The sequence below is a fragment of the Lampetra planeri genome, chromosome 55, assembly GCF_965212315.1.
Source record: "Lampetra planeri chromosome 55, kcLamPlan1.2.h2, whole genome shotgun sequence".
Classification (NCBI taxonomy): Eukaryota; Metazoa; Chordata; class Hyperoartia; order Petromyzontiformes; family Petromyzontidae; genus Lampetra; species Lampetra planeri.
Window position 1 is genome coordinate 534,275 of NC_136161.1, and position 20,789 is coordinate 555,063.

General features: G+C 49.6%; 1 protein-coding gene across 1 annotated transcript in view; it reads right to left on the bottom strand.

The window, feature by feature from the left end:
• The window catches only part of LOC144735467 (uncharacterized), a 79,536-nt gene that overhangs the window by 20,368 nt on the left and 38,379 nt on the right, over positions 1–20,789 (bottom strand). The window contains exons 2-5 of the mRNA XM_078617868.1: positions 12,203–12,698; positions 7,646–8,459; positions 2,942–3,104; positions 1,364–1,880 (exon numbers count right to left, since the gene is read on the bottom strand). Coding sequence (XP_078473994.1) covers positions 1,364–1,880; positions 2,942–3,104; positions 7,646–8,459; positions 12,203–12,685 — 1,977 coding nt within the window. The 5' untranslated portion in view covers positions 12,686–12,698. The remainder of the gene's footprint in view (positions 1–1,363; positions 1,881–2,941; positions 3,105–7,645; positions 8,460–12,202; positions 12,699–20,789) is intronic.

Genomic DNA, 20,789 nt, shown 5'->3' on the forward strand with positions numbered 1-20,789 from the left:
GTGAGTCTATGGGTCTCTGCGTGAGTCTGTGGGTCTCTGTGAGAGTCTGTGGGTCTCTGTGGTGAGTCTGTGGGTCTCTGTGGTGAGTCTGTGGGTCTCTGCGTGAGTCTATGGGTCTCTGCGTGAGTCTGTTGGTCTCTTGTGAGTCTGTGGGTCTCTGCGTGAGTCTGTGGGTCTCTGCGTGAGTCTGTGGGTCTCTGCGTGAGTCTGTGGGTCTCTCTGTGAGTCTGTGGGTCTCTGTGTGAGTCTGTGGGTCTCTGTGTGAGTCTGTGGGTCTCTGCGTGAGCCTGTGGGTCTCTGTGAGTCTGTGGGTCTCTGTGTGAGTCTGTGGGTCTCTGTGTGAGTGTGAGTCTATGGGTCTCTGCGTGAGTCTGTGGGTCTCTGTGAGAGTCTGTGGATCTCTGTGAGTCTGTGGGTCTCTGTGAGTCTGTGGGTCTCTGTGTGAGTCTGTGGGTCTCTGTGTGAGTCTGTGGGTCTCTGTGTGAGTCTGTGGGTCTCTGTGTGAGTCTGTGGGTCTCTGTGTGAGTCTGTGGGTCTCTGTGCGAGTCTGTGGGTCTCTGTGTGAGTGTGAGTCTATGGGTCTCTGCGTGAGTCTGTGGGTCTCTGTGAGAGTCTGTGGGTCTCTGTGGTGAGTCTGTGGGTCTCTGTGGTGAGTCTGTGGGTCTCTGCGTGAGTCTATGGGTCTCTGCGTGAGTCTGTTGGTCTCTTGTGAGTCTGTGGGTCTCTGCGTGAGTCTGTGGGTCTCTGCGTGAGTCTGTGGGTCTCTGTGTGAGTCTGTGGGTCTCTGTGTGAGTCTGTGGGTCTCTGCGTGAGTCTGTGGGTCTTTGTGTGAGTCACTCACACTCACTCACTAACACACATTCACACTCACACACTCTCACTCACACTCACTCACACACTCGCACACACACACTCACACTCACTCACTCACACACTCACACACTCTCACACGCACTCACTCACACTCACACACACACACTCACTCTCTCACACACTCACTCACACACTCACACACTCACTCTCAGAATCACTCACACACAAACTCACTCACACACTCACTCACTCTCAGACTCACTCACTCACACACATGCACTCACACACTCACACACACACTCACACACACACACACACACTCACTCACACACTCACTCACACTCAAACACTCACACTCACACACTCACTCACACATACACTCATACACTCATACACTCTCACACACACTCACACACACTCACTCACACACTCACACACTCACTCACTCAGTCACTCACCCACTCACCCACCCACTCATCCAGTCACTCACCCACTCACTCACACACTCACACACACTCACTCACACTTTATAATAATCAGCACTGCTTACCGCTCTCACTTCTCCACACACAGAGCACTGGGCCTTGGGGGCGGAGCCTCCAGTCCCGGGGGCGTGGCCAGCGACCAAGAGGGCGGAGCCTCCAGTCAAGGGGGCGTGGCCACCGACCAAGAGGGCAGAGCCTCCAGTCAAGGGGGTGTGGCCACCGACCAAGAGGGCGGGGCCTCCGGTCCCGGGGGCGTGGCCAACGACCAAGAGGGCGGAGCCTCCGGTCCCGGGGGCGTGGCCATCCGTCTCGGGGGCGGAGCCGGAGTGGGCGGGGTCAGAGGCGGAGTGGGCGGAGTCAGAGACGGAGTGGGCGGAGTCGGAGTGGGCGGAGCCGGAGACGGAGTGGGCGGAGTCGGAGGCGGCCTTGGGGGCGTGTCCTACGGCTCGCTTGGGCGCGATTGGCCGGATGGCCGTGGGGTTGGGGCTGCGCTCGTGGGCCGCGAGGCACGGGGTGGAGCAGAACTCGAGGAAGCGGTCCCCGTCCTCGCGGGAGATGGAGCGGCGAGAGTTCACCATGTCCCTGTGGGACAGAGAGACACGCAGAGAGACAGACACGGTGAGACACAGAGACACAGAGACACGGTGAGACAGAGAGACACAGAGAGTTCACCATGTCCCTGTGGGGACAGAGACAGAGACACAGTGAGACACAGAGTTCACCATGTCCCTGTGGGGAGACACAGAGACACACAGAGACACTGAGAGACACAGTGAGACACAGAGAGTTCACCATGTCCCTGTGGGGACACAGAGACATGCAGAGAGACACAGAGACACAGTGAGACACAGAGAGTTCACCATGTCCCTGTGGGGACACAGAGACATGCAGAGAGACAGACACGGTGAGACAGAGAGAGACAGAGACAGGAGACACAGTGAGACACAGAGTTCACCATGTCCCTGTGGGGAGACACAGAGACACACAGGGACATGCAGAGAGACACAGAGACACAGTGAGACACAGAGAGTTCACCATGTCCCTGTGGGGACACAGAGACATGCAGAGAGACAGACACAGTGAGACACAGAGAGTTCACCATGTCCCTGTGGGAACAGAGACATGCAGAGAGACACGGTGAGACAGAGACATGCACGCAGAGAGACACAGAGACACGGTGAGACAGAGAGTTCACCATGTCCCTGTGGGAACAGAGACACAGACACGGTGAGACAGAGACATGCAGAGAGACACAGAGAGACAGAGACACGGTGAGACACAGAGAGACACAGAGAGACATGGTGAGAGAGACACGGGGAGAGAGAGGGTGTAGTGTCTCTCTCCCCTTCCTTTCGTGCGTGTGTGTGTATGCGTGTATGCGTGTGTGTGCGTGTGTGTGCGTGTGTGTGCGTGTGTATGCGTGTGTGTGCGTATGCGTGTGCGTATGCGTGTGCGTGTTTGTGTGCGTGTGTGTGCGTGTGTGCGCGTGTGAGCGTGTGTGCGTGTGTGCATGCGTGTGTGTGTGTGCGTGTGTATGCGTGCGTGTGTGTGTGTGTATGCGTGTGTGTGTGTGCGTGTGTATGCGTGCGTGTGTGTGTATGCGTGTGTGTGTGTGTATGCGTGCGTGCGCGTCTACAACTTACACTCCACAACGGTGACAGGCGCGAGGAGGCAGGGAGGAGGAGGAGAAGGACCTGAGGCAGGCGGTGGAGCAGAAGAGGCGTGCGGAGCCGCGCTTCTGGTAGGCGACGCTGCCGGCGTGGAGACTCGAACGGCAGTGGGAGCACAGCACAGGGGCACAGCGACCTGCACCACCGCAACCACAACCAGAGTTCAACCACCACGACTACAACATACACCACCACAACATACACCACCACAACATACACCACAACTACAACATACACCACCACACCTGGCACGACCACACCATGTGTAAGCGTGTGTGTGTGTTGAAATATGTACAAAAGAGCGACATTTTACCTTTAAAATAAAAAAAAACATTTGCGGGTCTCTATGAATATGGGTCTCTGTGGGTCTCTGAGTATGGGTCTCTGAGTATGGGTCTCTGACTATGGGGGTCTGTGGGTCTCTGAGTATGGGTCTCTGTGGGTCTCTATGAGTATGGGTCTCTGAGTATGGGTCTCTGTGGGTCTCTCTGAGTATGGGTCTCTGTGGGTCTCTGAATATGGGTCACTCTGGGTCTCAATGAGTATGGGTCTCGACGAGTATGGGTCTCTGTGGGTCTCAATGAATGTGTCTCTGTGGGTCTCTGAGTATGGGTGTTCGTAAGTATGGGCTTTCATAAGTATTGTCATTGTCCGAGCCAATGATTGTCATTATGTGAACATCGCAAGGGCGATGGACAAGTGCGGGCGACTGTTGCATAGACCATCGCCTCATGCGCCTCACCATGTCCATAGCCGGCCAAGACATGACATCGTAAGTCTGGGCGTTACCAGAAAACGACAACACTTCCAGACTGTTTTTGTTGCAGAACTTCCCAAAGAATATATCCCTTGATGATATCGAAACCCACTGGAGCATGCTCAAGTCCATCATCCTCAACACCTGGAATAATAATAACCATTGCCGAAAAGATAAAAAGCACCAAGGGTGATTTGATGAGAATGATACGAACATTGAACGGCTCTTTTTCACCCTTTTATCTGGCAACAAAACTGACACCTCTTTTACAAGGAGTCATGTTTGCATTGACCACAATACCTGCAGTCATAATGCAAACAAAAAACACAACTCTGATAATGTATGCACTGTCCTTGAAGTTGATTGGTCCACACCCGAGACAGCTTTCCTTAGAGCCTAGTCTCACATGGGTTGGACCAGATGACGCCAAAAGGCGCACAACTCAAAGACAATGCACCATCAGAGTATGAGAGCTCGGGGTAAGCATTTACTCCATTGGAACCTCATTTGCCAGTAAAAAATATGATAATTGTTTTTTTACCCTTCTATCTGGCAACAAAACTGACACCTTTTTTACAAGGAGTCATGTTTGCATAGACCACAATACCTGCAATCATAATGCAAACAAAAAACATAACTCTGATAATGTATGCACTGTCCTTGAAGTTGATTGGTCCACATCTTATACTCTGATGGTGCATTGTCTTTGAGTTGTGCGCTTTTTGGTGTCATCTGGTCCAACACCATGTGAGACTAGGCTCTAAGGAAAGCTGTCTCGGGTGTGGACCAATCAACTTCAAGGACAGTGCATATCATTATCAGAGTTGTGTTTTTTGTTTGCATTACGACTGCAGGTATTGTGGTCTATGCAAACATGACTCCTTGTAAAAAATGTGTCAGTTTTGTTACCAGATAGAAGGGTAAAAAAACAATTATCATATTTTTTACTGGCAAATGAGGTTCCAATGATTGAACGGCTTGTCGACACAAAACGAAGAACCTTTTGCGTGCGGCAGAACGACACAAAACCACGAGACCAAAAGAGAGGCTCACGCCATAGTGAAGGCGGATGTCCAACGCCGGGTGAGGGAGGGAGCTCAAACACAAATAGGTGGACAGGGAAAGTCCCGGAGATCCAGCCGCCGGTAGACGCCGGCTAAACCTGAGGCTTCTTCAACGCCACAAAGCAGAGGTCGCAACCCGGGTACCCGATACCCGTACCCTACCCGATACACGGCAACCCGTACCCGGCCGGGTACAGGTACCCGTTTGCGACCCTGGTGCGGCCGGGTACAGGGTAGGCCGTGAGTCACTGCTGAGTAACTGTTTGTCACTCATTTCCCAACGTCTTGTCTCTTCTCACAATTCAAGTTCCTAGAATCAACCCACCCGCGCCTGCAACGTGGCTTCATCCCAGAGGTCGCAATCGGGTACCCGGTAGGGTACGGGTAAGGTACGGGTACGGCCGGGTACGGGTACCCGTTTGCGACCCTGGTGCGGCCGGGTACGGATACGGGTAAGGAATCAAAACCCGTTTGCGACCTCTGAGACGCACCGACAAAGATTCCTCGGCAAAAAAAATTGCGAGGCTCAGTTGGGCAGACGGGCCGCACACCCAACCACCAACGTCCTTGAGGAGGCAAACATGGACGGCATCACCACTCAATCGAGATTTGAAGTTGACTGCAGGAATCCGTAGTCTTTGATTCTTTCGGTAAAGTCACGTAAATCATTCTAGATTCGAAGCTTTCGTGACTGCGAGGATTCATACTCTTAGTTTTGTCGGTAAAGTCACGTGGTTAAAAAATGAAATTCAAATTAATAAAAGTAATAATAGAAATAAAATAATAAAAATCAGTGATTTTTATTATTTTAGTAATAAGATAAAATAATAAAAATCTGTGATTTTTATTATTTGATTTCTATTATTACTTTTATTAATTTTTATTTAATTTTTTACCTATGTGACTTTACCGATAAAACTAAGAGCGTCACGTAAATCATGTTGTGGATTCACTCTTCAACACACCGGTGAGGCTAAAGCAGTGAACTATTTTGTCTTTTTCTTCTTGTTTCTTTCGTATTTTAAGCTGGGCGGGAGAAGAGCGCCTTGACAAAGGAGTTGCTTAGCTGAGCAGTTACATCATTGGAACCTCCTTTGCCAGTAGCAAAATATGATAATTGTTTTTTTGATCCCTTTTATCTGGCAACAAAACTGACACCTTTTTTTACGAGGAGTCATGTTTGCATAGACCACAATACCTGCGGTCATTTTGTTTGCATTATGACTGCAGGTATTGTGGTCAATGCAAACATGACTCCTTGTAAAAAAGATGTCTGTTTTGTTGCCAGATAGAAGGGTAAAAAACCAATTATCAAGCTGAGCAGTGTTCATTAGAGCGCTGTCTTTCAGACAGCTCTGTCTCTTCACCTGAGGACGGCTGCTTGCGTTGTGGCCGAAACGTCGTGAGAATAAAAAAACTAATTTTTTTTTATTATTTTATTATTTCCCTTCTACGTGGTGACTTTACCGAAAGAACCGAGAAGATGAATCCCTGCCGCAGTGACGAAAGCTTTACATCGAAAACTATTTTGTCTTTTGTTAACGTGACACTCTTTTGCTGATTGGCCGCGTCGGGTGGTTGGAGGGTTATGACACGTTTATAAATAACGCAATCTCACCCAAAAAACGTCTATCATAAGGTACTAAATAAATTAAATCACGACGTTTCGGGCACAACACAAGTGGAAACAACCACAGCAGTAAACAATTGATGACGTGGGCAAAAGGAGGCTGCTTGTCACACAAGGCTATATACACGCAAGAGGGGGAGGGAGGAGCCAGGGAGGAGAGATAGAGAGGGGTGGGGGGGTGTGGGGTCAGGCATCACCACGACCATCAGCCAACACCAGCTCAGATGGACTGGCCACGTTGCTAGGAAGCCCGGCTGCCTGGACTCCCGGCTAAACGCAGGACAGCTGAGGCCCCCACAGACGACGCGCTCCGAGGACAACATCAGGATCAACGTCAAACACGTTCCTCCTTCGGAGTGGGCAGGTAGGAACTTGGTTGGACGGCGCATTCGTGCGATCCGTGTCACGCGGCGCAAGCCGAGTGGGGCGGCGCGTCACGTGGCGCTGAGCCCGCCCGAAGCGCTCTATGAAATACAAATCGAGGGCGGGGCTATGCACGACAGACAGACAGACAAATAATCCCTGGTGGGCAGTGTGGAACTGTTGTTCCTACCTGTACAAGTGGCCATGTCAACACTGCCAACTCGGGGAGGGAATGACGCAAGACAGAACCACGTGGACGGTCCCATAAGGGGGAGCGGTCGCACTCGACGAAAACGATCTCCGCCGTGCCGCAAGGGAAAGAAGCATCAACGCGAGTAGAGGCTCGCCACCAAGAAGGCCCCCCCCAATCATCATCCACCACCACCACCATCACGCACCCCTTGACCACCCACTGCAGCAGAATCTGCGGCTCTCGGACCCGACCTTTCCAAGCCATTTTCAGATCCACAAACTTTACCCACCAGTAGGAGAATCACTCGACCCCCGAGTGACCGCCGATGATGATGATGATACATCTTACGAGACATTTTTTGCCAACGCAAGGGCCCCCCACCAGCACTGAACAATTCACGTTTAGTTGTTGCAAACATCGCTCCGCATGGACAACCGACTCAACTGCAGATAACAACAACAGCAACAGCATCAACAACAGCATCAACAGCAGCATCAACAGCAAAAACAACAGCATCAACAACAGCATCAACAGCAACAACAGCAACAACAACATCATCAACAACAACAACAACAACAGCATCATCAACATCAACAACAACAGCAACAACAGCATCATCAACAACAGCAGCATCAACAACACCATCAACAACAACAGCGGCTTCCCTCACCTTGCAGCGAGCGTCTTCCCTTGTCCCGGCCTCCGTCCGTCTCGGTCTCTCCACCTCCACCTCCTCCTCCTCGTCCGTCGTGCCCCTTCGCCGTGGCTGCCCTCAACTCCACTCCCGGCTCTCCGCCTTCTACCCCCCCTCCTCCCCCTCCTCCTCCTCCACCTCCGTGTCTTTGTCCCTTAGTCACCTCTCCCCTCTTCTCTCCCCGTATCTCTCGGTTTTCTCCACCTCGTCGTCCCCTGCTCAGCTCCTCCTTCGTCTCCCCCGTCGCATCTTTCCTGGACTCTCCTCCTCCTCCGACTCCCTTTCGCATCTCGTCCCTCGTGTTCCCTCTCACGCCCCCCCCTCCCTTCGTCGCCTCTCCCATCTCTCCGGGACTACCTCCTCCACCATCTCCCCCTCCCTGCATCGTTTCTCCTGTACCACCGGTTCCTCCTCCTCCCTTCACTGTCTCTCCACCACCACCACCACCTCCTCGCGCTCTCCCCATCTCTCTGGCGTTCTTCGGATCCCCCCCTCCCTTGCCGTCCGCGTCTCCGTGGGGCGGCATCAGCAGCGAGCGCACGTCGCTGACCCGCAGCTCCCCGAAGGGGTCCCTCGGGGAAGGAGGAGCCGGAGCAAGCGTGGGTTCCCTGCGGCGCCGTGCGGTGGCGGCACCGCCAGCGGCGTTGCCCCACGCATCCTCGCTCAGCCCCTCCATGGGGGCCGGGTGAAGCGCGGAGACCCGCACCCGGGGCGGGGACGCGGAGTCCCGGCGGGAGGCAGAGTGGCGACCGGGGCTGCGGGAGTTGCGATCGACGGCGTGGGAGAAAACCTGGCGAAAGACACGGAGCCATCGCAGTCAACGTTTGTACGTGTTTGCTTGAACTTGGTGTCTCTGTGGATATCGATGGATCTCTGCGTGAGTCTATGGGTCTCTGTGTGAGTGTGGGTCTCTGTGTGAGTCTATGGGTCTCTGTGTGAGTCTATGGGTCTCTGCGTGAGTCTATGCGTCTCTGCGTGAGTCTATGGGTCTCTGCGTGAGTCTATGGGTCTCTGCGTGAGTCTATGCGTCTCTGCGTGAGTCTATGGGTCTCTGCGTGAGTCTATGGGTCTCTGCGTGAGTCTATGGGTCTCTGCGTGAGTCTATGGGTTTCTGTGTGAGTCTATGGGTCTCTGCGTGAGTCTATGGGTCTCTGCGTGAGTCTATGGGTTTCTGCGTGAGTCTATGGGTCTCTGCGTGAGTCTATGGGTCTCTGCGTGAGTCTATGGGTCTCTGCGTGAGTCTATGGGTTTCTGTGTGAGTCGATGGGTCTCTGCGAGTCTATGGGTCTCTGCGTGAGTCTATGGGTCTCTGTGTGAGTGTGGGTCTCTGTGTGAGTCTATGGGTCTTCGTGTGAGTATACGAGTCTCAGTGAGTCTATGGGTCTCTGCGTGAGTCTATGGGTCTCTGCGTGAGTCTATGGGTCCCTGCGTGAGTCTATGGGTTTCTGTGTGAGTCGATGGGTCTCTGCGAGTCTATGGGTCTCTGCGTGAGTCTATGGGTCTCTGTGTGAGTCTCTGTGTGAGTCTATGGGTCTCTGCGAGTCTATGGGTCTCTGCGTGAGTCTATGGGTCTCTGTGTGAGTGTGGGTCTCTGCGTGAGTCTATGGGTCTCTGCGTGAGTCTATGGATCTCTGTGTGAGTATATGGGTCTCTGTGTGAGTCTATGGGTCTCTGCGTGAGTCTATGGGTCTCTGTGTGAGTCTCTGTGTGAGTCTATGGGTCTCTGCGAGTCTATGGGTCTCTGCGTGAGTCTATGGGTCTCTGCGTGAGTGTGGGTCTCTGCGTGAGTCTATGGGTCTCTGCGTGAGTCTATGGGTCTCTGTGTGAGTCTCTGTGTGAGTCTATGGGTCTCTGCGAGTCTATGGGTCTCTGCGTGAGTCTATGGGTCTCTGTGTGAGTGTGGGTCTCTGCGTGAGTCTATGGGTCTCTGCGTGAGTCTATGGGTCTCTGCGTGAGTCTATGGATCTCTGTGTGAGTATACGGGTCTCTGTGAATCTATGGGTCTCTGCGTGAGTCTATGGCTCTCTGCGTGAGTCTATGCGTGAGTCTATGTATGCATGATTTAACTTCTTTCCACCGTACGTAGCCAACTGCGCTAATTGGAGGATGCAAGGAATCTGCATTAACCACGTACTTTTGTTGAACATGCAAACAAAAATGCTCTGATAATATATATACACTAGCTGCACTACCCGGCTTCGCCCGGGACTTGCATCCACCACGCCCGGCCACCTTTGTCTCCCCAGTGGCGATGTTAATACGCCACACCAGTTACTCGTTTTGAGGCTGAGTCCCTCCCTCACCGCTCTCCCTCCCTCACCGCTCTCCCTCCCTCACCGCTCTCCCTCCCTCACCGCTCTCCCTCCCTCACCGCTCTCCCTCCCTCACCGCTCTCCCTCCCTCACCGCTCTCCCTCCCTCACCGCTCTCCCTCCCTCACCGCTCTCCCTCCCTCACCGCTCTCCCTCCCTCACCGCTCTCCCTCCCTCACCGCTCTCCCTCCCTCACCGCTGAACGTGACACTTTTTTACTGAATGGCCGTGTTGGGTGTTGGAGGGTTACAACACATTAATAAATAAGGCGATCTAAAGCCAATAACGTTGTTTATGATTAATGCTCGCGAAAGGCCACGTGTTACAAATTGACAAACTTTACTTAATAAGCAGGCTACAGTGTGCATGATAGACTGCCAGTACACCCACCCAGCTGAATAAGCAGGCTACAGTCTACATTATAGACTGCCAGTACGCTCAGCCAGCTTAATGACTATTTGTAGAATGAACATTGAAAGAATGCATTATTGGCGCGTGGGGTTTAAACATAATTATACAGTTGTTTTTTCATGAGAAATGGTAATAGTTGTGGTTTTACGCTTGAACACACCGGTGGGCTAAAGCAGTGAAGTCTTAGTCTTTTATGAACGTGACAATTTTTTGCAGATTGGGCGTGTCGGGTGGTGGATAAGGGTTACAACACATTAATCAATAAGGCGATCTAAACCCAATAACGTTGTTTATGAATAATGTTTGCGAAAGCGTACGTGTTACAAATTGACTAACTTTACTTAATAAACAGGCTACAGTCTACATGATAGACTGGCAGTACACCCACCCAGCAGAATAAGCAGGCTACAGTCTACATTATAGACGGCCAGTACGCTCAACCAGCTTAATGACTATTTGTACAAAGAACATTGAAAGAATCGATTATAATAACCAGGCTACAGTCTACATTATAGACTGCCAGTACACCCACTCAGCTTCATAAGCAGGCTAGAGTGTACATGAACGGGTGGCAGTACGCTCACCGAGCTTAATAAGCAGGCTACAGTCTACATTATAGACTGGCAGTACACTCACCCAATTTAATAAGCAGGCTACAGTCTACATTATAGACTGGCAGTACGCTCACCCAGCTTAATGACTATTTGTACAGTCAACATTAAAAGAATAGATTGTTGGCGCGTTGGGTTTAAAAGTAATATTAATTGCACACATTGTGGTGGGGGGGGAGTGAAGAGTACGTGAAACATTGATGAATTAACCTCAGAGCCGCGTGGTGGGTGTCGAGGCCTAGTAGCGTGCAGAGCCTCCGGCCTCGCCAAAATTGCCCACCCGGCAGAGGCAGGGTACGGGTACCGTCCCCCCCCCCCCCCCCGCGCTACAATAATACTGCCTAATCGCTATTATTTTATTATCTACGGAGCCTATAATAGTAATTGAAGACATTGGGGTGGGAGGGGAGTGAAGAGGACGTGAAACTGTGATGAATTAACGTCAGAGTCGCGTGTTAATGCGTGCGCCTATTTTTAAGGGGAATTAAAAATGGCGTCCACCCCGCGCCGAAGGCGTCGCTACCCGTTGCCATGGGCAACCGCCGTCCAATGAAACTGCAGCCCGCGGCGAAGGCGTCGCTACCCGTTGCCAGGGGCAACCGCCGTCCAATGAAAGCGGCGAAGGCGTCGCTACCCGTTGCCAGGGGCAACCGCCGTCCGGCGACACACACACACACAGACAGACAGACAGATTCGCGATTTTATATATATAGATTATGTTTGCTGTTGGAACATCTGAACATCTCCTGTATCATTGCCAGAAAGGGTAAAACCTCTTCTGATCTTTTTACACGCTTTTATTTAACTCACTTCGTCTGTTGTATCCTCAAAAAATTAATATTGTAACTAAATTTTTACACACTTCCCAATGTGCTATCGACTGCAAACTTGGTCTAGGTATGTCATGCTTATGACACACGATATTCTATCATAGAAAATCCAAAACATGTATTTTTAAACTTTTTACACGCTTTTATTTAACTTACTGTATGTGTTGTCGTATCCTCAAATCTTGTAACTCAATTTTAACCGTATTCCCAATGTCGTATCAACTGCAAACTTGGTATAGCTGTCATACTGATGACAATACTATATTCTATCATAAAAATATATATATACTAGCTGTATTACCCGGCTTCGCCCGGGACTTGGATCCACCACGCCCGGCCGCCTTTGTCTCCCCAGTGGCGATGTTCATACCTGGCGTCGCGCCTCGCGTTCTTCGGCGGTTTCCTCGGCACGTGCGGCCGACGTCACTTCCCGTTCGCGTTTGCGTCGCACGTCGCGTTTTTCGTCGGTTTCCGCGGCACGTGCGTCGTACGTAAGTTCACGGTCGCGTTGGTGTCGCGTGTCACGTTCTTCGGGGGTTTCCTTGCCACGTGCGTCCGACATGAGGTCTCGGTTACTTTGGCGTCTCGCTTCAAGTTCCTTGGCAGTAGCTTTGGCGCGCCAGCGCGCCTTGGCAATTCGTTTCTTCTCGCGGCTTTGTTGCAACGCTTCTGCCGTTTGCGCCGCACGGATAAACGCCGCCCGTTCACGTTTTAGCTTCTTTTGGTCTTCGGTCATAACGCGCTTTGGTGCAGGTATGGAGGCTGCTTCGTCGGTCGTTGTACGGGCTTTCTTGTTGGCTTGTTTAGTTGTCGTGGTTTGCGCTTTACGCTTTCCCTTGCTTGATGTAGACATGGATACTTGTTTTCTATGCAATAGAAAGGAACTTAGAATTCACTCCAGCAAGTTCACACGTGCGTGGGAAAACACGACCAATAGCGCTGAACGCAAAAGCGTGAACACTAATTGTCGGTTCACAGTCGGGTTGTAAATCCCTACCAATGGGGCAACCCAACTGTAGTTTAGAGTCGTGTTGTAGTTCCCTACCAATGAGGCAACACGACTGTGGCGCTCTAAAGTCATGTTGGAGATCCCTTCCAATGGGGCCCTTCCGATGGGGCAACACGACTATGGCGCTGTGAAAATAGTGTTGCGTGCCCCCGATTCATCGGGTCCGAACGAAACGTTGACCTGACGCCTTTCGGTTTGACCAGTCTGTTTCCACCTTGTGGTGTTAACACGTCTCTGCCATTGGCCATACAACTCAAGTTGTAGACGGTTGGCTCGGATCATTAGCTTTAGGTGAAGTCCGGTTCGCTACACGAAACTATAGACCGACGCAACACTAAATTCCCGTACACATGGAAAATCACTGTGTACCGGCTTCCGGATCCTTGAGATATCCGTACGTCCGGAAGGTAAATGTGGGGAAACCCATGGTACAGAAAACGCACGGTTGGCTGCACCCCCCTCCGGAGAAGTTGATGTGCCAGGACATCACGCAGTGAAGAATTTAGCTGGGCATTTAGTGTATTTTTAAAGCATTCCCCTCACTACGTGCGACTTGGCATGAGCCGTCTCCCCCACGAAAGGCGCGTGAGTTGGGATGGTCATGCACATGAATAAATAATAAGTATAACCCGTAAAAACAAAGTTTTTCACTCAAAATTCTCTATATGCGTGGCAGCGAACTTAATATAAAGGATTTTAAAATATATTCGCCTGTGAATGACGCGGGGATCGATCCCGCGACCTTTGGCATGGGAAGCACCGAGCGGCGCGGTGAAATTAATAAATAAAGTTGAATATCACTAAATCGATCATTAAACCACTTTAAAGGTGACGGATAAAAAAACTGACATGCCTATTCCCATCGCGGGGCACGGGACGTGCCTCCCGGCAAATCCCTCGCAAGCGAACGTACACAGACGGACAGACAATTTTTGAGTACGACGTTTCGCTGGTAATTGCATCCAGCATCAGCGAAACGTCGTACTCTGAAATGGTAATTGTTGTGGTTTCACGCTTGAACACACCGGTGGGCTAAAGCGGTGAACTATTAGTCTTTTACACTATGAGATCTCTCTATCATATTAGTCTTTTATCAACGTGACACTTTTTTACTGATTGGCCGTGTCGGGTGGTGGAGGGTTACAACACATTAATAAATAAGGCGATCTAAAACCAATAACGTTGTTTATGAATAATGGTCGCGAAAGCCTATGTGTTACAAATTGACTCACTTTACTTAATAACCAGGCTACAGTCTACATTATAGACTGCCAGTACACCCACCCAGATTAATAACCAGGCTACAGTCTACATTATAGACTGCCAGTAAGCTCACCCAGCTTAATGACTATTTGTACAGTCAACATTTAAAGAATCGATTCTTGGCGCGTCGGATTAAAAAGTAATTACACAGTTGTTTTTTCATTGGTATGTAATGTTTGAAAGTTTTCAGAAGATTTTTAATGTATTTTCCCCCCGGGCAACGCTGGGTATATCGAGTTTATACCACAAAGTCGTCGCTTGACACGGGTGGGGTGTCGAGGCCTAGTACCGGGCAGAGCCTCCGGCCTCGCCTAGATTGCCCACGATGCTGAGGCTGGGTACTGTGGCAGTTACCCCCCCCCCCCCGCGCTACAATAATACTGTCTAATCTTAATTTAGGAGCTTTCGTGACTGCAGGAATTATTCTTTGGTTCTTTTCGGTTAAGTCACGTCTAAAAATAAAATAATAAATTAAAATAACATATTACGACGTTTCGATTGCAACACAAGCAATCATCATCAGGTATAAAAGAAATAGCAACAAAAATCTAACTAGAAAACTATAGACAGACATACAAGCAGACAGACATCACAACGGCACACAGAGAGAGGACACAAATCGGCCTGTCTCCTAATTTTCAATTTTGCGTGCCCGTTTTCAATTTTGCGTGCCCGTTCCACATTGTCATCTTACTTGCAACAGCAGTACGTTGCCGTACACTCATTGATATGCTAATTCTCTCTGCCCCCTCCCTCTCTCCGTCCCCGCCCCCCCTCTCTATATTTAAGGGACCGTCACAGAAACGACCCCTCTCTTTGTGCCGATTTGTGTCCTCTCTCTGTGTGCCGTTGTGATGTCTGTCTGCTTGTATGTCTGTCTATAGTTTTCTAGTTAGATTTTTGTTGCTATTTCTTTTATACCTGATGATGATTGCTTGTGTTGCAATCGAAACGTCGTAATATGTTATTTTAATTTATTATTTTATTTTTAGACGTGACTTAACCGAAAAGAACCAAAGAATAATACTGTCTAATCGCTATAATTTTATTATCTACCGACCCTATAATAGTAATTGCACACATTGGGGTGGGGGGAGAGTGAAGAGGATGTGAAACTTTGATGAATTTACCTCAGAGTCGCGTGTTAATGCGTGCACATATTTTTAACGGGAATTAAAAATGGCGTCCACCCCACAGCGAATGCGTCGCTACCCATTGCCAGGGGCAACCGCCGTGGAAAACCAAACGGACCAATCGTGTCTCGCAAATCCCTCACATTTCGTCCAATGAAACTGCGTATGGTCCGGCGACACACAGACAAACAGACACACACACAGACAGACAGACAAACAGACAGACAGATTTGCGATTTTATATATATAGATGCATACATACATAGACTCACGCAGAGAGCCATAGACTCACAGAGAACCGTATACTCACACGGAGACTCATATACTCACAGAGACCCATAGACTCACTCAGAGACCCATAGACTCACGCAGAGACCCATAGACTCACGCAGAGACCCATAGACTCACACAGAGACCCATAGACTCACACAGAGACCCATAGACTCACACAAATATATATATTTTTGTTAAACAACCTTTTTAACGGCTCTAATTGTCCACGCTCAACTGACGTTTCCTGTAAATCACCGCGGTCCCTTACATCACGGCAAGCCTCGGGGAGCCACGCCCAGGGGGGGGGTGTGGAATGAGGGGAGGGGCGATGGGGGAACGAGGCAGGGTGAGGGGCAGCTCGGAAAGTACATTTCAGTAAAGTGTGTATTTTTTAAAAGTATTTTTAAATATTTTTATTTACACGTTTTTTATTAACTCACTGTCTGTTGTCATTGTTGTATCCTCAAATCTTGTAACACAATTTTAACCCACTTCCCAATGTGGTATCGACTGCAAACTTGGTATACTTATGTCACTGGTGAAAATACTATATTCTATGATAAAAAAATTCAAATTATATATTTTAAAACATTATTTTTTAGATGTTATGTTTCGGCTTGGGTATAATTGTCCACGCTCAACTGACGTTGGCTGTAATTGGCCACGGTCCCTTACGTTATGGCAAGCTTCAGGGCCACTTCCTGGAGTCGTGGAGTTCTGCCATTACGGGTACATTTAATAAAAGCGTGTTAAAATTTTTTTTTTAATATTACTTATTCATAAGCAAGCCGGCTATCACAAATGAGAGCTCAACGAAGTGGCTTATCATCACGTGCAAATTTATAGCAGCAGCCAAATACTCTAAAGGCATAGAGACAAATAGAGACTCATTAGAGATACACAGCGACCCAGAGACCCACACTCATAGATAGCCACAGAGATCCAGAGACTCGTATAGAGCCATAGAAAACCACAGAGACCCGTACCCACAGAGATCCACAGAGACCCATAAACTGCTCTAAACGCCGATTTAAAGCTTTTGTGACTGCAGGGATTCCTCTTCTTGGTTCTTTCGATAAAGTCACGTAGAAGGGAAATAATAAAAATAAAACATAATAAAATACAATTCTCATGACGTTTCGGCCACAACGCAAGCAGCCATCCTCAGGTGAAGAACAGGTCTGTCGGAAAGACAGCGCGTGGTGTTCATTCAGACGGTGTCTTTCCGACAGACCTGTTCTTCACCTGAGGACGGCTGCTTGCGTTGTGGCCGAAACGGCCGAAACATCGTGAGAATTGTATTTTATTATGTTTTATTTTTATTATTTTATTATTTCCCTTCTACGTGACTTTACCGAAAGAACCAAGAAGATGCTCTAAACGCGTGACGTTGAAAAGAATCAGTGGACTTGGAGACAAATCCACGCGACTGCGGGGAGAAAGTTACGCAAATATTCAGCAGGCGTCAGGGTCATGATCGAACCCGCGAGCTCCTATACACCAGGCAAGGTAGTTAACATCACCTCTGAGCCACAGTGGCACCCTCGAAGAGCACCCCCCCCCCCCCCCGAGGCTTCCGTCAAGAATCTGCGCTCCCTGCTGGAAAACAGAGACCCAAGGACCTGCTCCGACAACTCAACCAGACCGGGCAGCCAACAGCTTGCAAAAGGACCCCTAGCGAGCGAGTCTTTAGACTCTTTAGACTCTTTAGACCAGTGGTGGGGAACATTTTTACTGCCAAGGGCCATTTGGATATTTATATAACATCATTCGCGGGCCATACAAAATGATCAACTTCAAATTAGCCCGTTATATTTGGTCAAACATTTCATTAACTCGCCCCTAATGCGATGGCCGGAACCGCTTCTCTTTGGCGAGGCGTGTGGTGATGTTAGCCGGTGTTGATGATGTTGCTGCTACTCGCAACTGCTTTTCCAGGTTTGCTCTGAGATTTATTGAATTTCGAGTCCCGCCTGCGGTTGCCTTGGCAGGGTCAGATCAATAGATTTTGCGGGCCTTATACGGCCCGCGGGCCGGACGTTCCCTAAACCTGCTTTAGACTCTTGAGCGACCAGACGTCACCAATACAATGATTGAGACCATGTTGAAAGGTCCCTGGACTTCACACACACCACACACACTCCACACACACACCGCTCACACACCGCTCACACACCACTCACACACATGCCAAATACCACTCACACACACACACCACTCACACACCACACATACTCCGCACACACTCCACACACACCACTCACACGACAACAACTGCCATTAGCCACTAAGTGGCGGTGACGTCACCACAGCGCTTGTCCCAGGCCGTGTGCACGTTAAGGTCACGTGAAGTGTCGAACGCCCGCTGGCAGGAGGTCACGGGGCAGACCCAGGTGCCATGGGTCAACTTATTGAAATGACTGGCTGATGCACCACCTATGCCCCCTACTGTGCCAACTTGCTGTGTTTTAGCCGCCCAGCGCTCCACTCATTGTTGCGAGCGTCGCTCCTCCGCCTTCCGTTGTTGTTGGAAGGCGACTGCCTCCAACTGCCCAGTAACAGCGCCCTTCACGAGCCTCCTCCACAGAGGCCGATCTTGACGCCGCTCTTGACACTGCTGGTACCAGTCATTGGCAAGTCCACTTCGCTCCACATTCTCTCATACCACGTCACTCCATCTCTTCTCCAGTCCGTGTCATGCCCGTTTAGCTATTGGCTGAACAAAAGCTATTTAGGCATGCGGTGGCTGGGCATATGGGTGACATGAACCAGCCAACGCAGCTTTTCCTGCCGGAGGAGCTCACCGGTGGGACTGTGTCCAGATCTTTCAAGAAAATGTGACCTCACATAATCCAACCTAGTTAAATCCAGGATAGATCGTAAGCAGGCCAGCCTAAATGTTTCTAACCAGCGAAGATGTTCCATTAGGGGGGTCCACGTTTCACAAGCGTAGAGAAGGGAGGGAATGACTGTGGCCGAGAAGACCTGAAGCTTCGTGCGGAGCAACAGACCAGGTAGCTTCCACACAGCGTTACTCAACCAATGAAAAGATAATGCCGCTCGACTGATTCGGAGCGAGACCTCTGCTGTCAAACCGGAGCCGGTTATTAGCACACTGCCCAGGTATGGGATACTCTCCACAACTGCCCTATCACCAATTGGGAGTTGTGGGGGTGGAGTGTCTGATGGTACAACATACCCAGGCAGGGGCTTAGTTTTGGTGGGGCTGATGGTAAGGCCCCACCTCTTAGTGGCAAGCTCCAGGTTCAGCAGCAGCGCCTCCAACTCCTCCTCTGAGTGAGCAGCATTAACCAGATCATCAGCAAACATAACAAGGTTGACCAATAGGAAGTCATCCCTCGACTGCACCCGGGCCATCAATCAGCCTCCCATTGTAGCTGTACAACAGGACAGCCATGGAAGGTTGCTCAAACTACGTGGTCGAAAAATGTTAACTGTGGGAACCAGAGGACATCCCTGTCATACCGCAAGGTGAACAGGGAATGGCTCCAACTCCCGGCCACGTAGCTTTACCCGGGCCTGCCCACCAACTAGTAAGGGTTGTCATGTAAACAGAGCATGCCAATTCGTCACCAGTACAGCACTAGTGTGTAGTGTAGTGTATAGTGTAGTATACTAGTACAGCACTAACCGGTGTGTTGGAGAGCAAGCCACAACATTTTAAATCAGAGTACAACGTTTCGCCAGTAATTACAACTAGCTTCATCAGGCGACAGCCAGATTTGTGGAGAAGTCCATCTGTTTCGTTCCTTATATAGAGGCGTAGATGTGGTGACCACGCTTCTGCGTTCTTGCGCAAAGTGGGGGGGATTACTGAGTCAACGTACATTATGCGAGCCCTTTGATCTTGTCCTTCTCATCTTTTGTGTGTATTAAAATAGCCGTACCAACGGTAATCCCTATTGAAGTACGGTGGCCTGTATAGGCATGCATTTAAACAAAGTATTATTTGACGATTCGCTGAATGGAAGCGAATCATAAAATAATACATTAACGACACATTCATATATTTATGTGATCTAACCCTAGTATGGATATTGGTCGCGAAAGCCTATGTGTTAAAATGTAGCGACGACGCTTGATTTCAGTGTTCAAATATTATCTAAACTACATTATACACTAAAAGCAAACATACTTAAGACACTGAGTGGTAAGTGCAGAATCAGAATCTGTAAAAGTCAGCGAGTAACAGCACCTATGAAGGCCGGCACTGTGGCACACGAGGGGGTGGGTGGCCAGCACCACGCCCGGCCGCCTTTGTCTCCCCGGTGGCGATGATTTTACACACCGCTACACCAGGTACTCACTTGAGGCTGTGTCGACCGAGGGGAGGCCCAGGACTGGTTGATGTAATTGTCAGCGGGTTCACAGCGCAACGCTCTAACCGCTACTACACCACCGCTCTCCACACTACATTGTACACTACATAGATAAACGTTTAACATTTTTTTTATTTATCAGATAGAACTCATTGAGCTATATTTGCTCTTTTTCAGAAGTTACCTGCCCACAAATGATAGCTCATCGAAGTGGCCTTATCATCATGATCGTGTGGAAATTTTAAAGCAGCCCAAAGACTCTAAACGCGTGACATTTAATCTAAATGTGGAGGGAAAAACTGGAGGACGCGGAGACAAATCCACGTGATCACGGGGAGAGAGAGACACAGACTCCAAATATAAAGCAGCAGGCGTCAGGGTCGGGATCGAACACACGACCTCCTGTATACCAAGCGAGGTAGTCAACATCTCACCACCATTCACACACTTAAACAATCAAAATACTGCACGACAAAAATATTAATTATAATCACCCCTGTGATGCAGATTCTTAGACATTGGAGTGGTAAGTAAAGAATACAAATTATAATCTGTATTCATACTGTCGGAGGAATACGAAGCGCTATAAAGATGCTCACCCCGAGCCCTCGTTACTTTGATAGTGCATCGGCTTTGAGCTGTGGACGCCTTTTGGTGTCCCTCTGGTCGAGCACCAATTGGGTCGAGGCTCTAAAGAAAGCCGTCCCAATCAGTTTCAAGGACAATGCCAATATATTATCAGAGTGTCTTCTTGGTTCTTTCGGTAAAGTCACGTAGAAGGGAAGTAATAAAATAATAAAAATAAAACATAATAAAACAATTCTCACGACGTTGTGGCCAACGCAAGCAGCCGGCTGCTTGCGTTGTGGCCGAAACGTCGTGAGAATTGTTTTATTATGTTTTATTTTTATTATTTTATTACTTCCCTTCTACGTGACT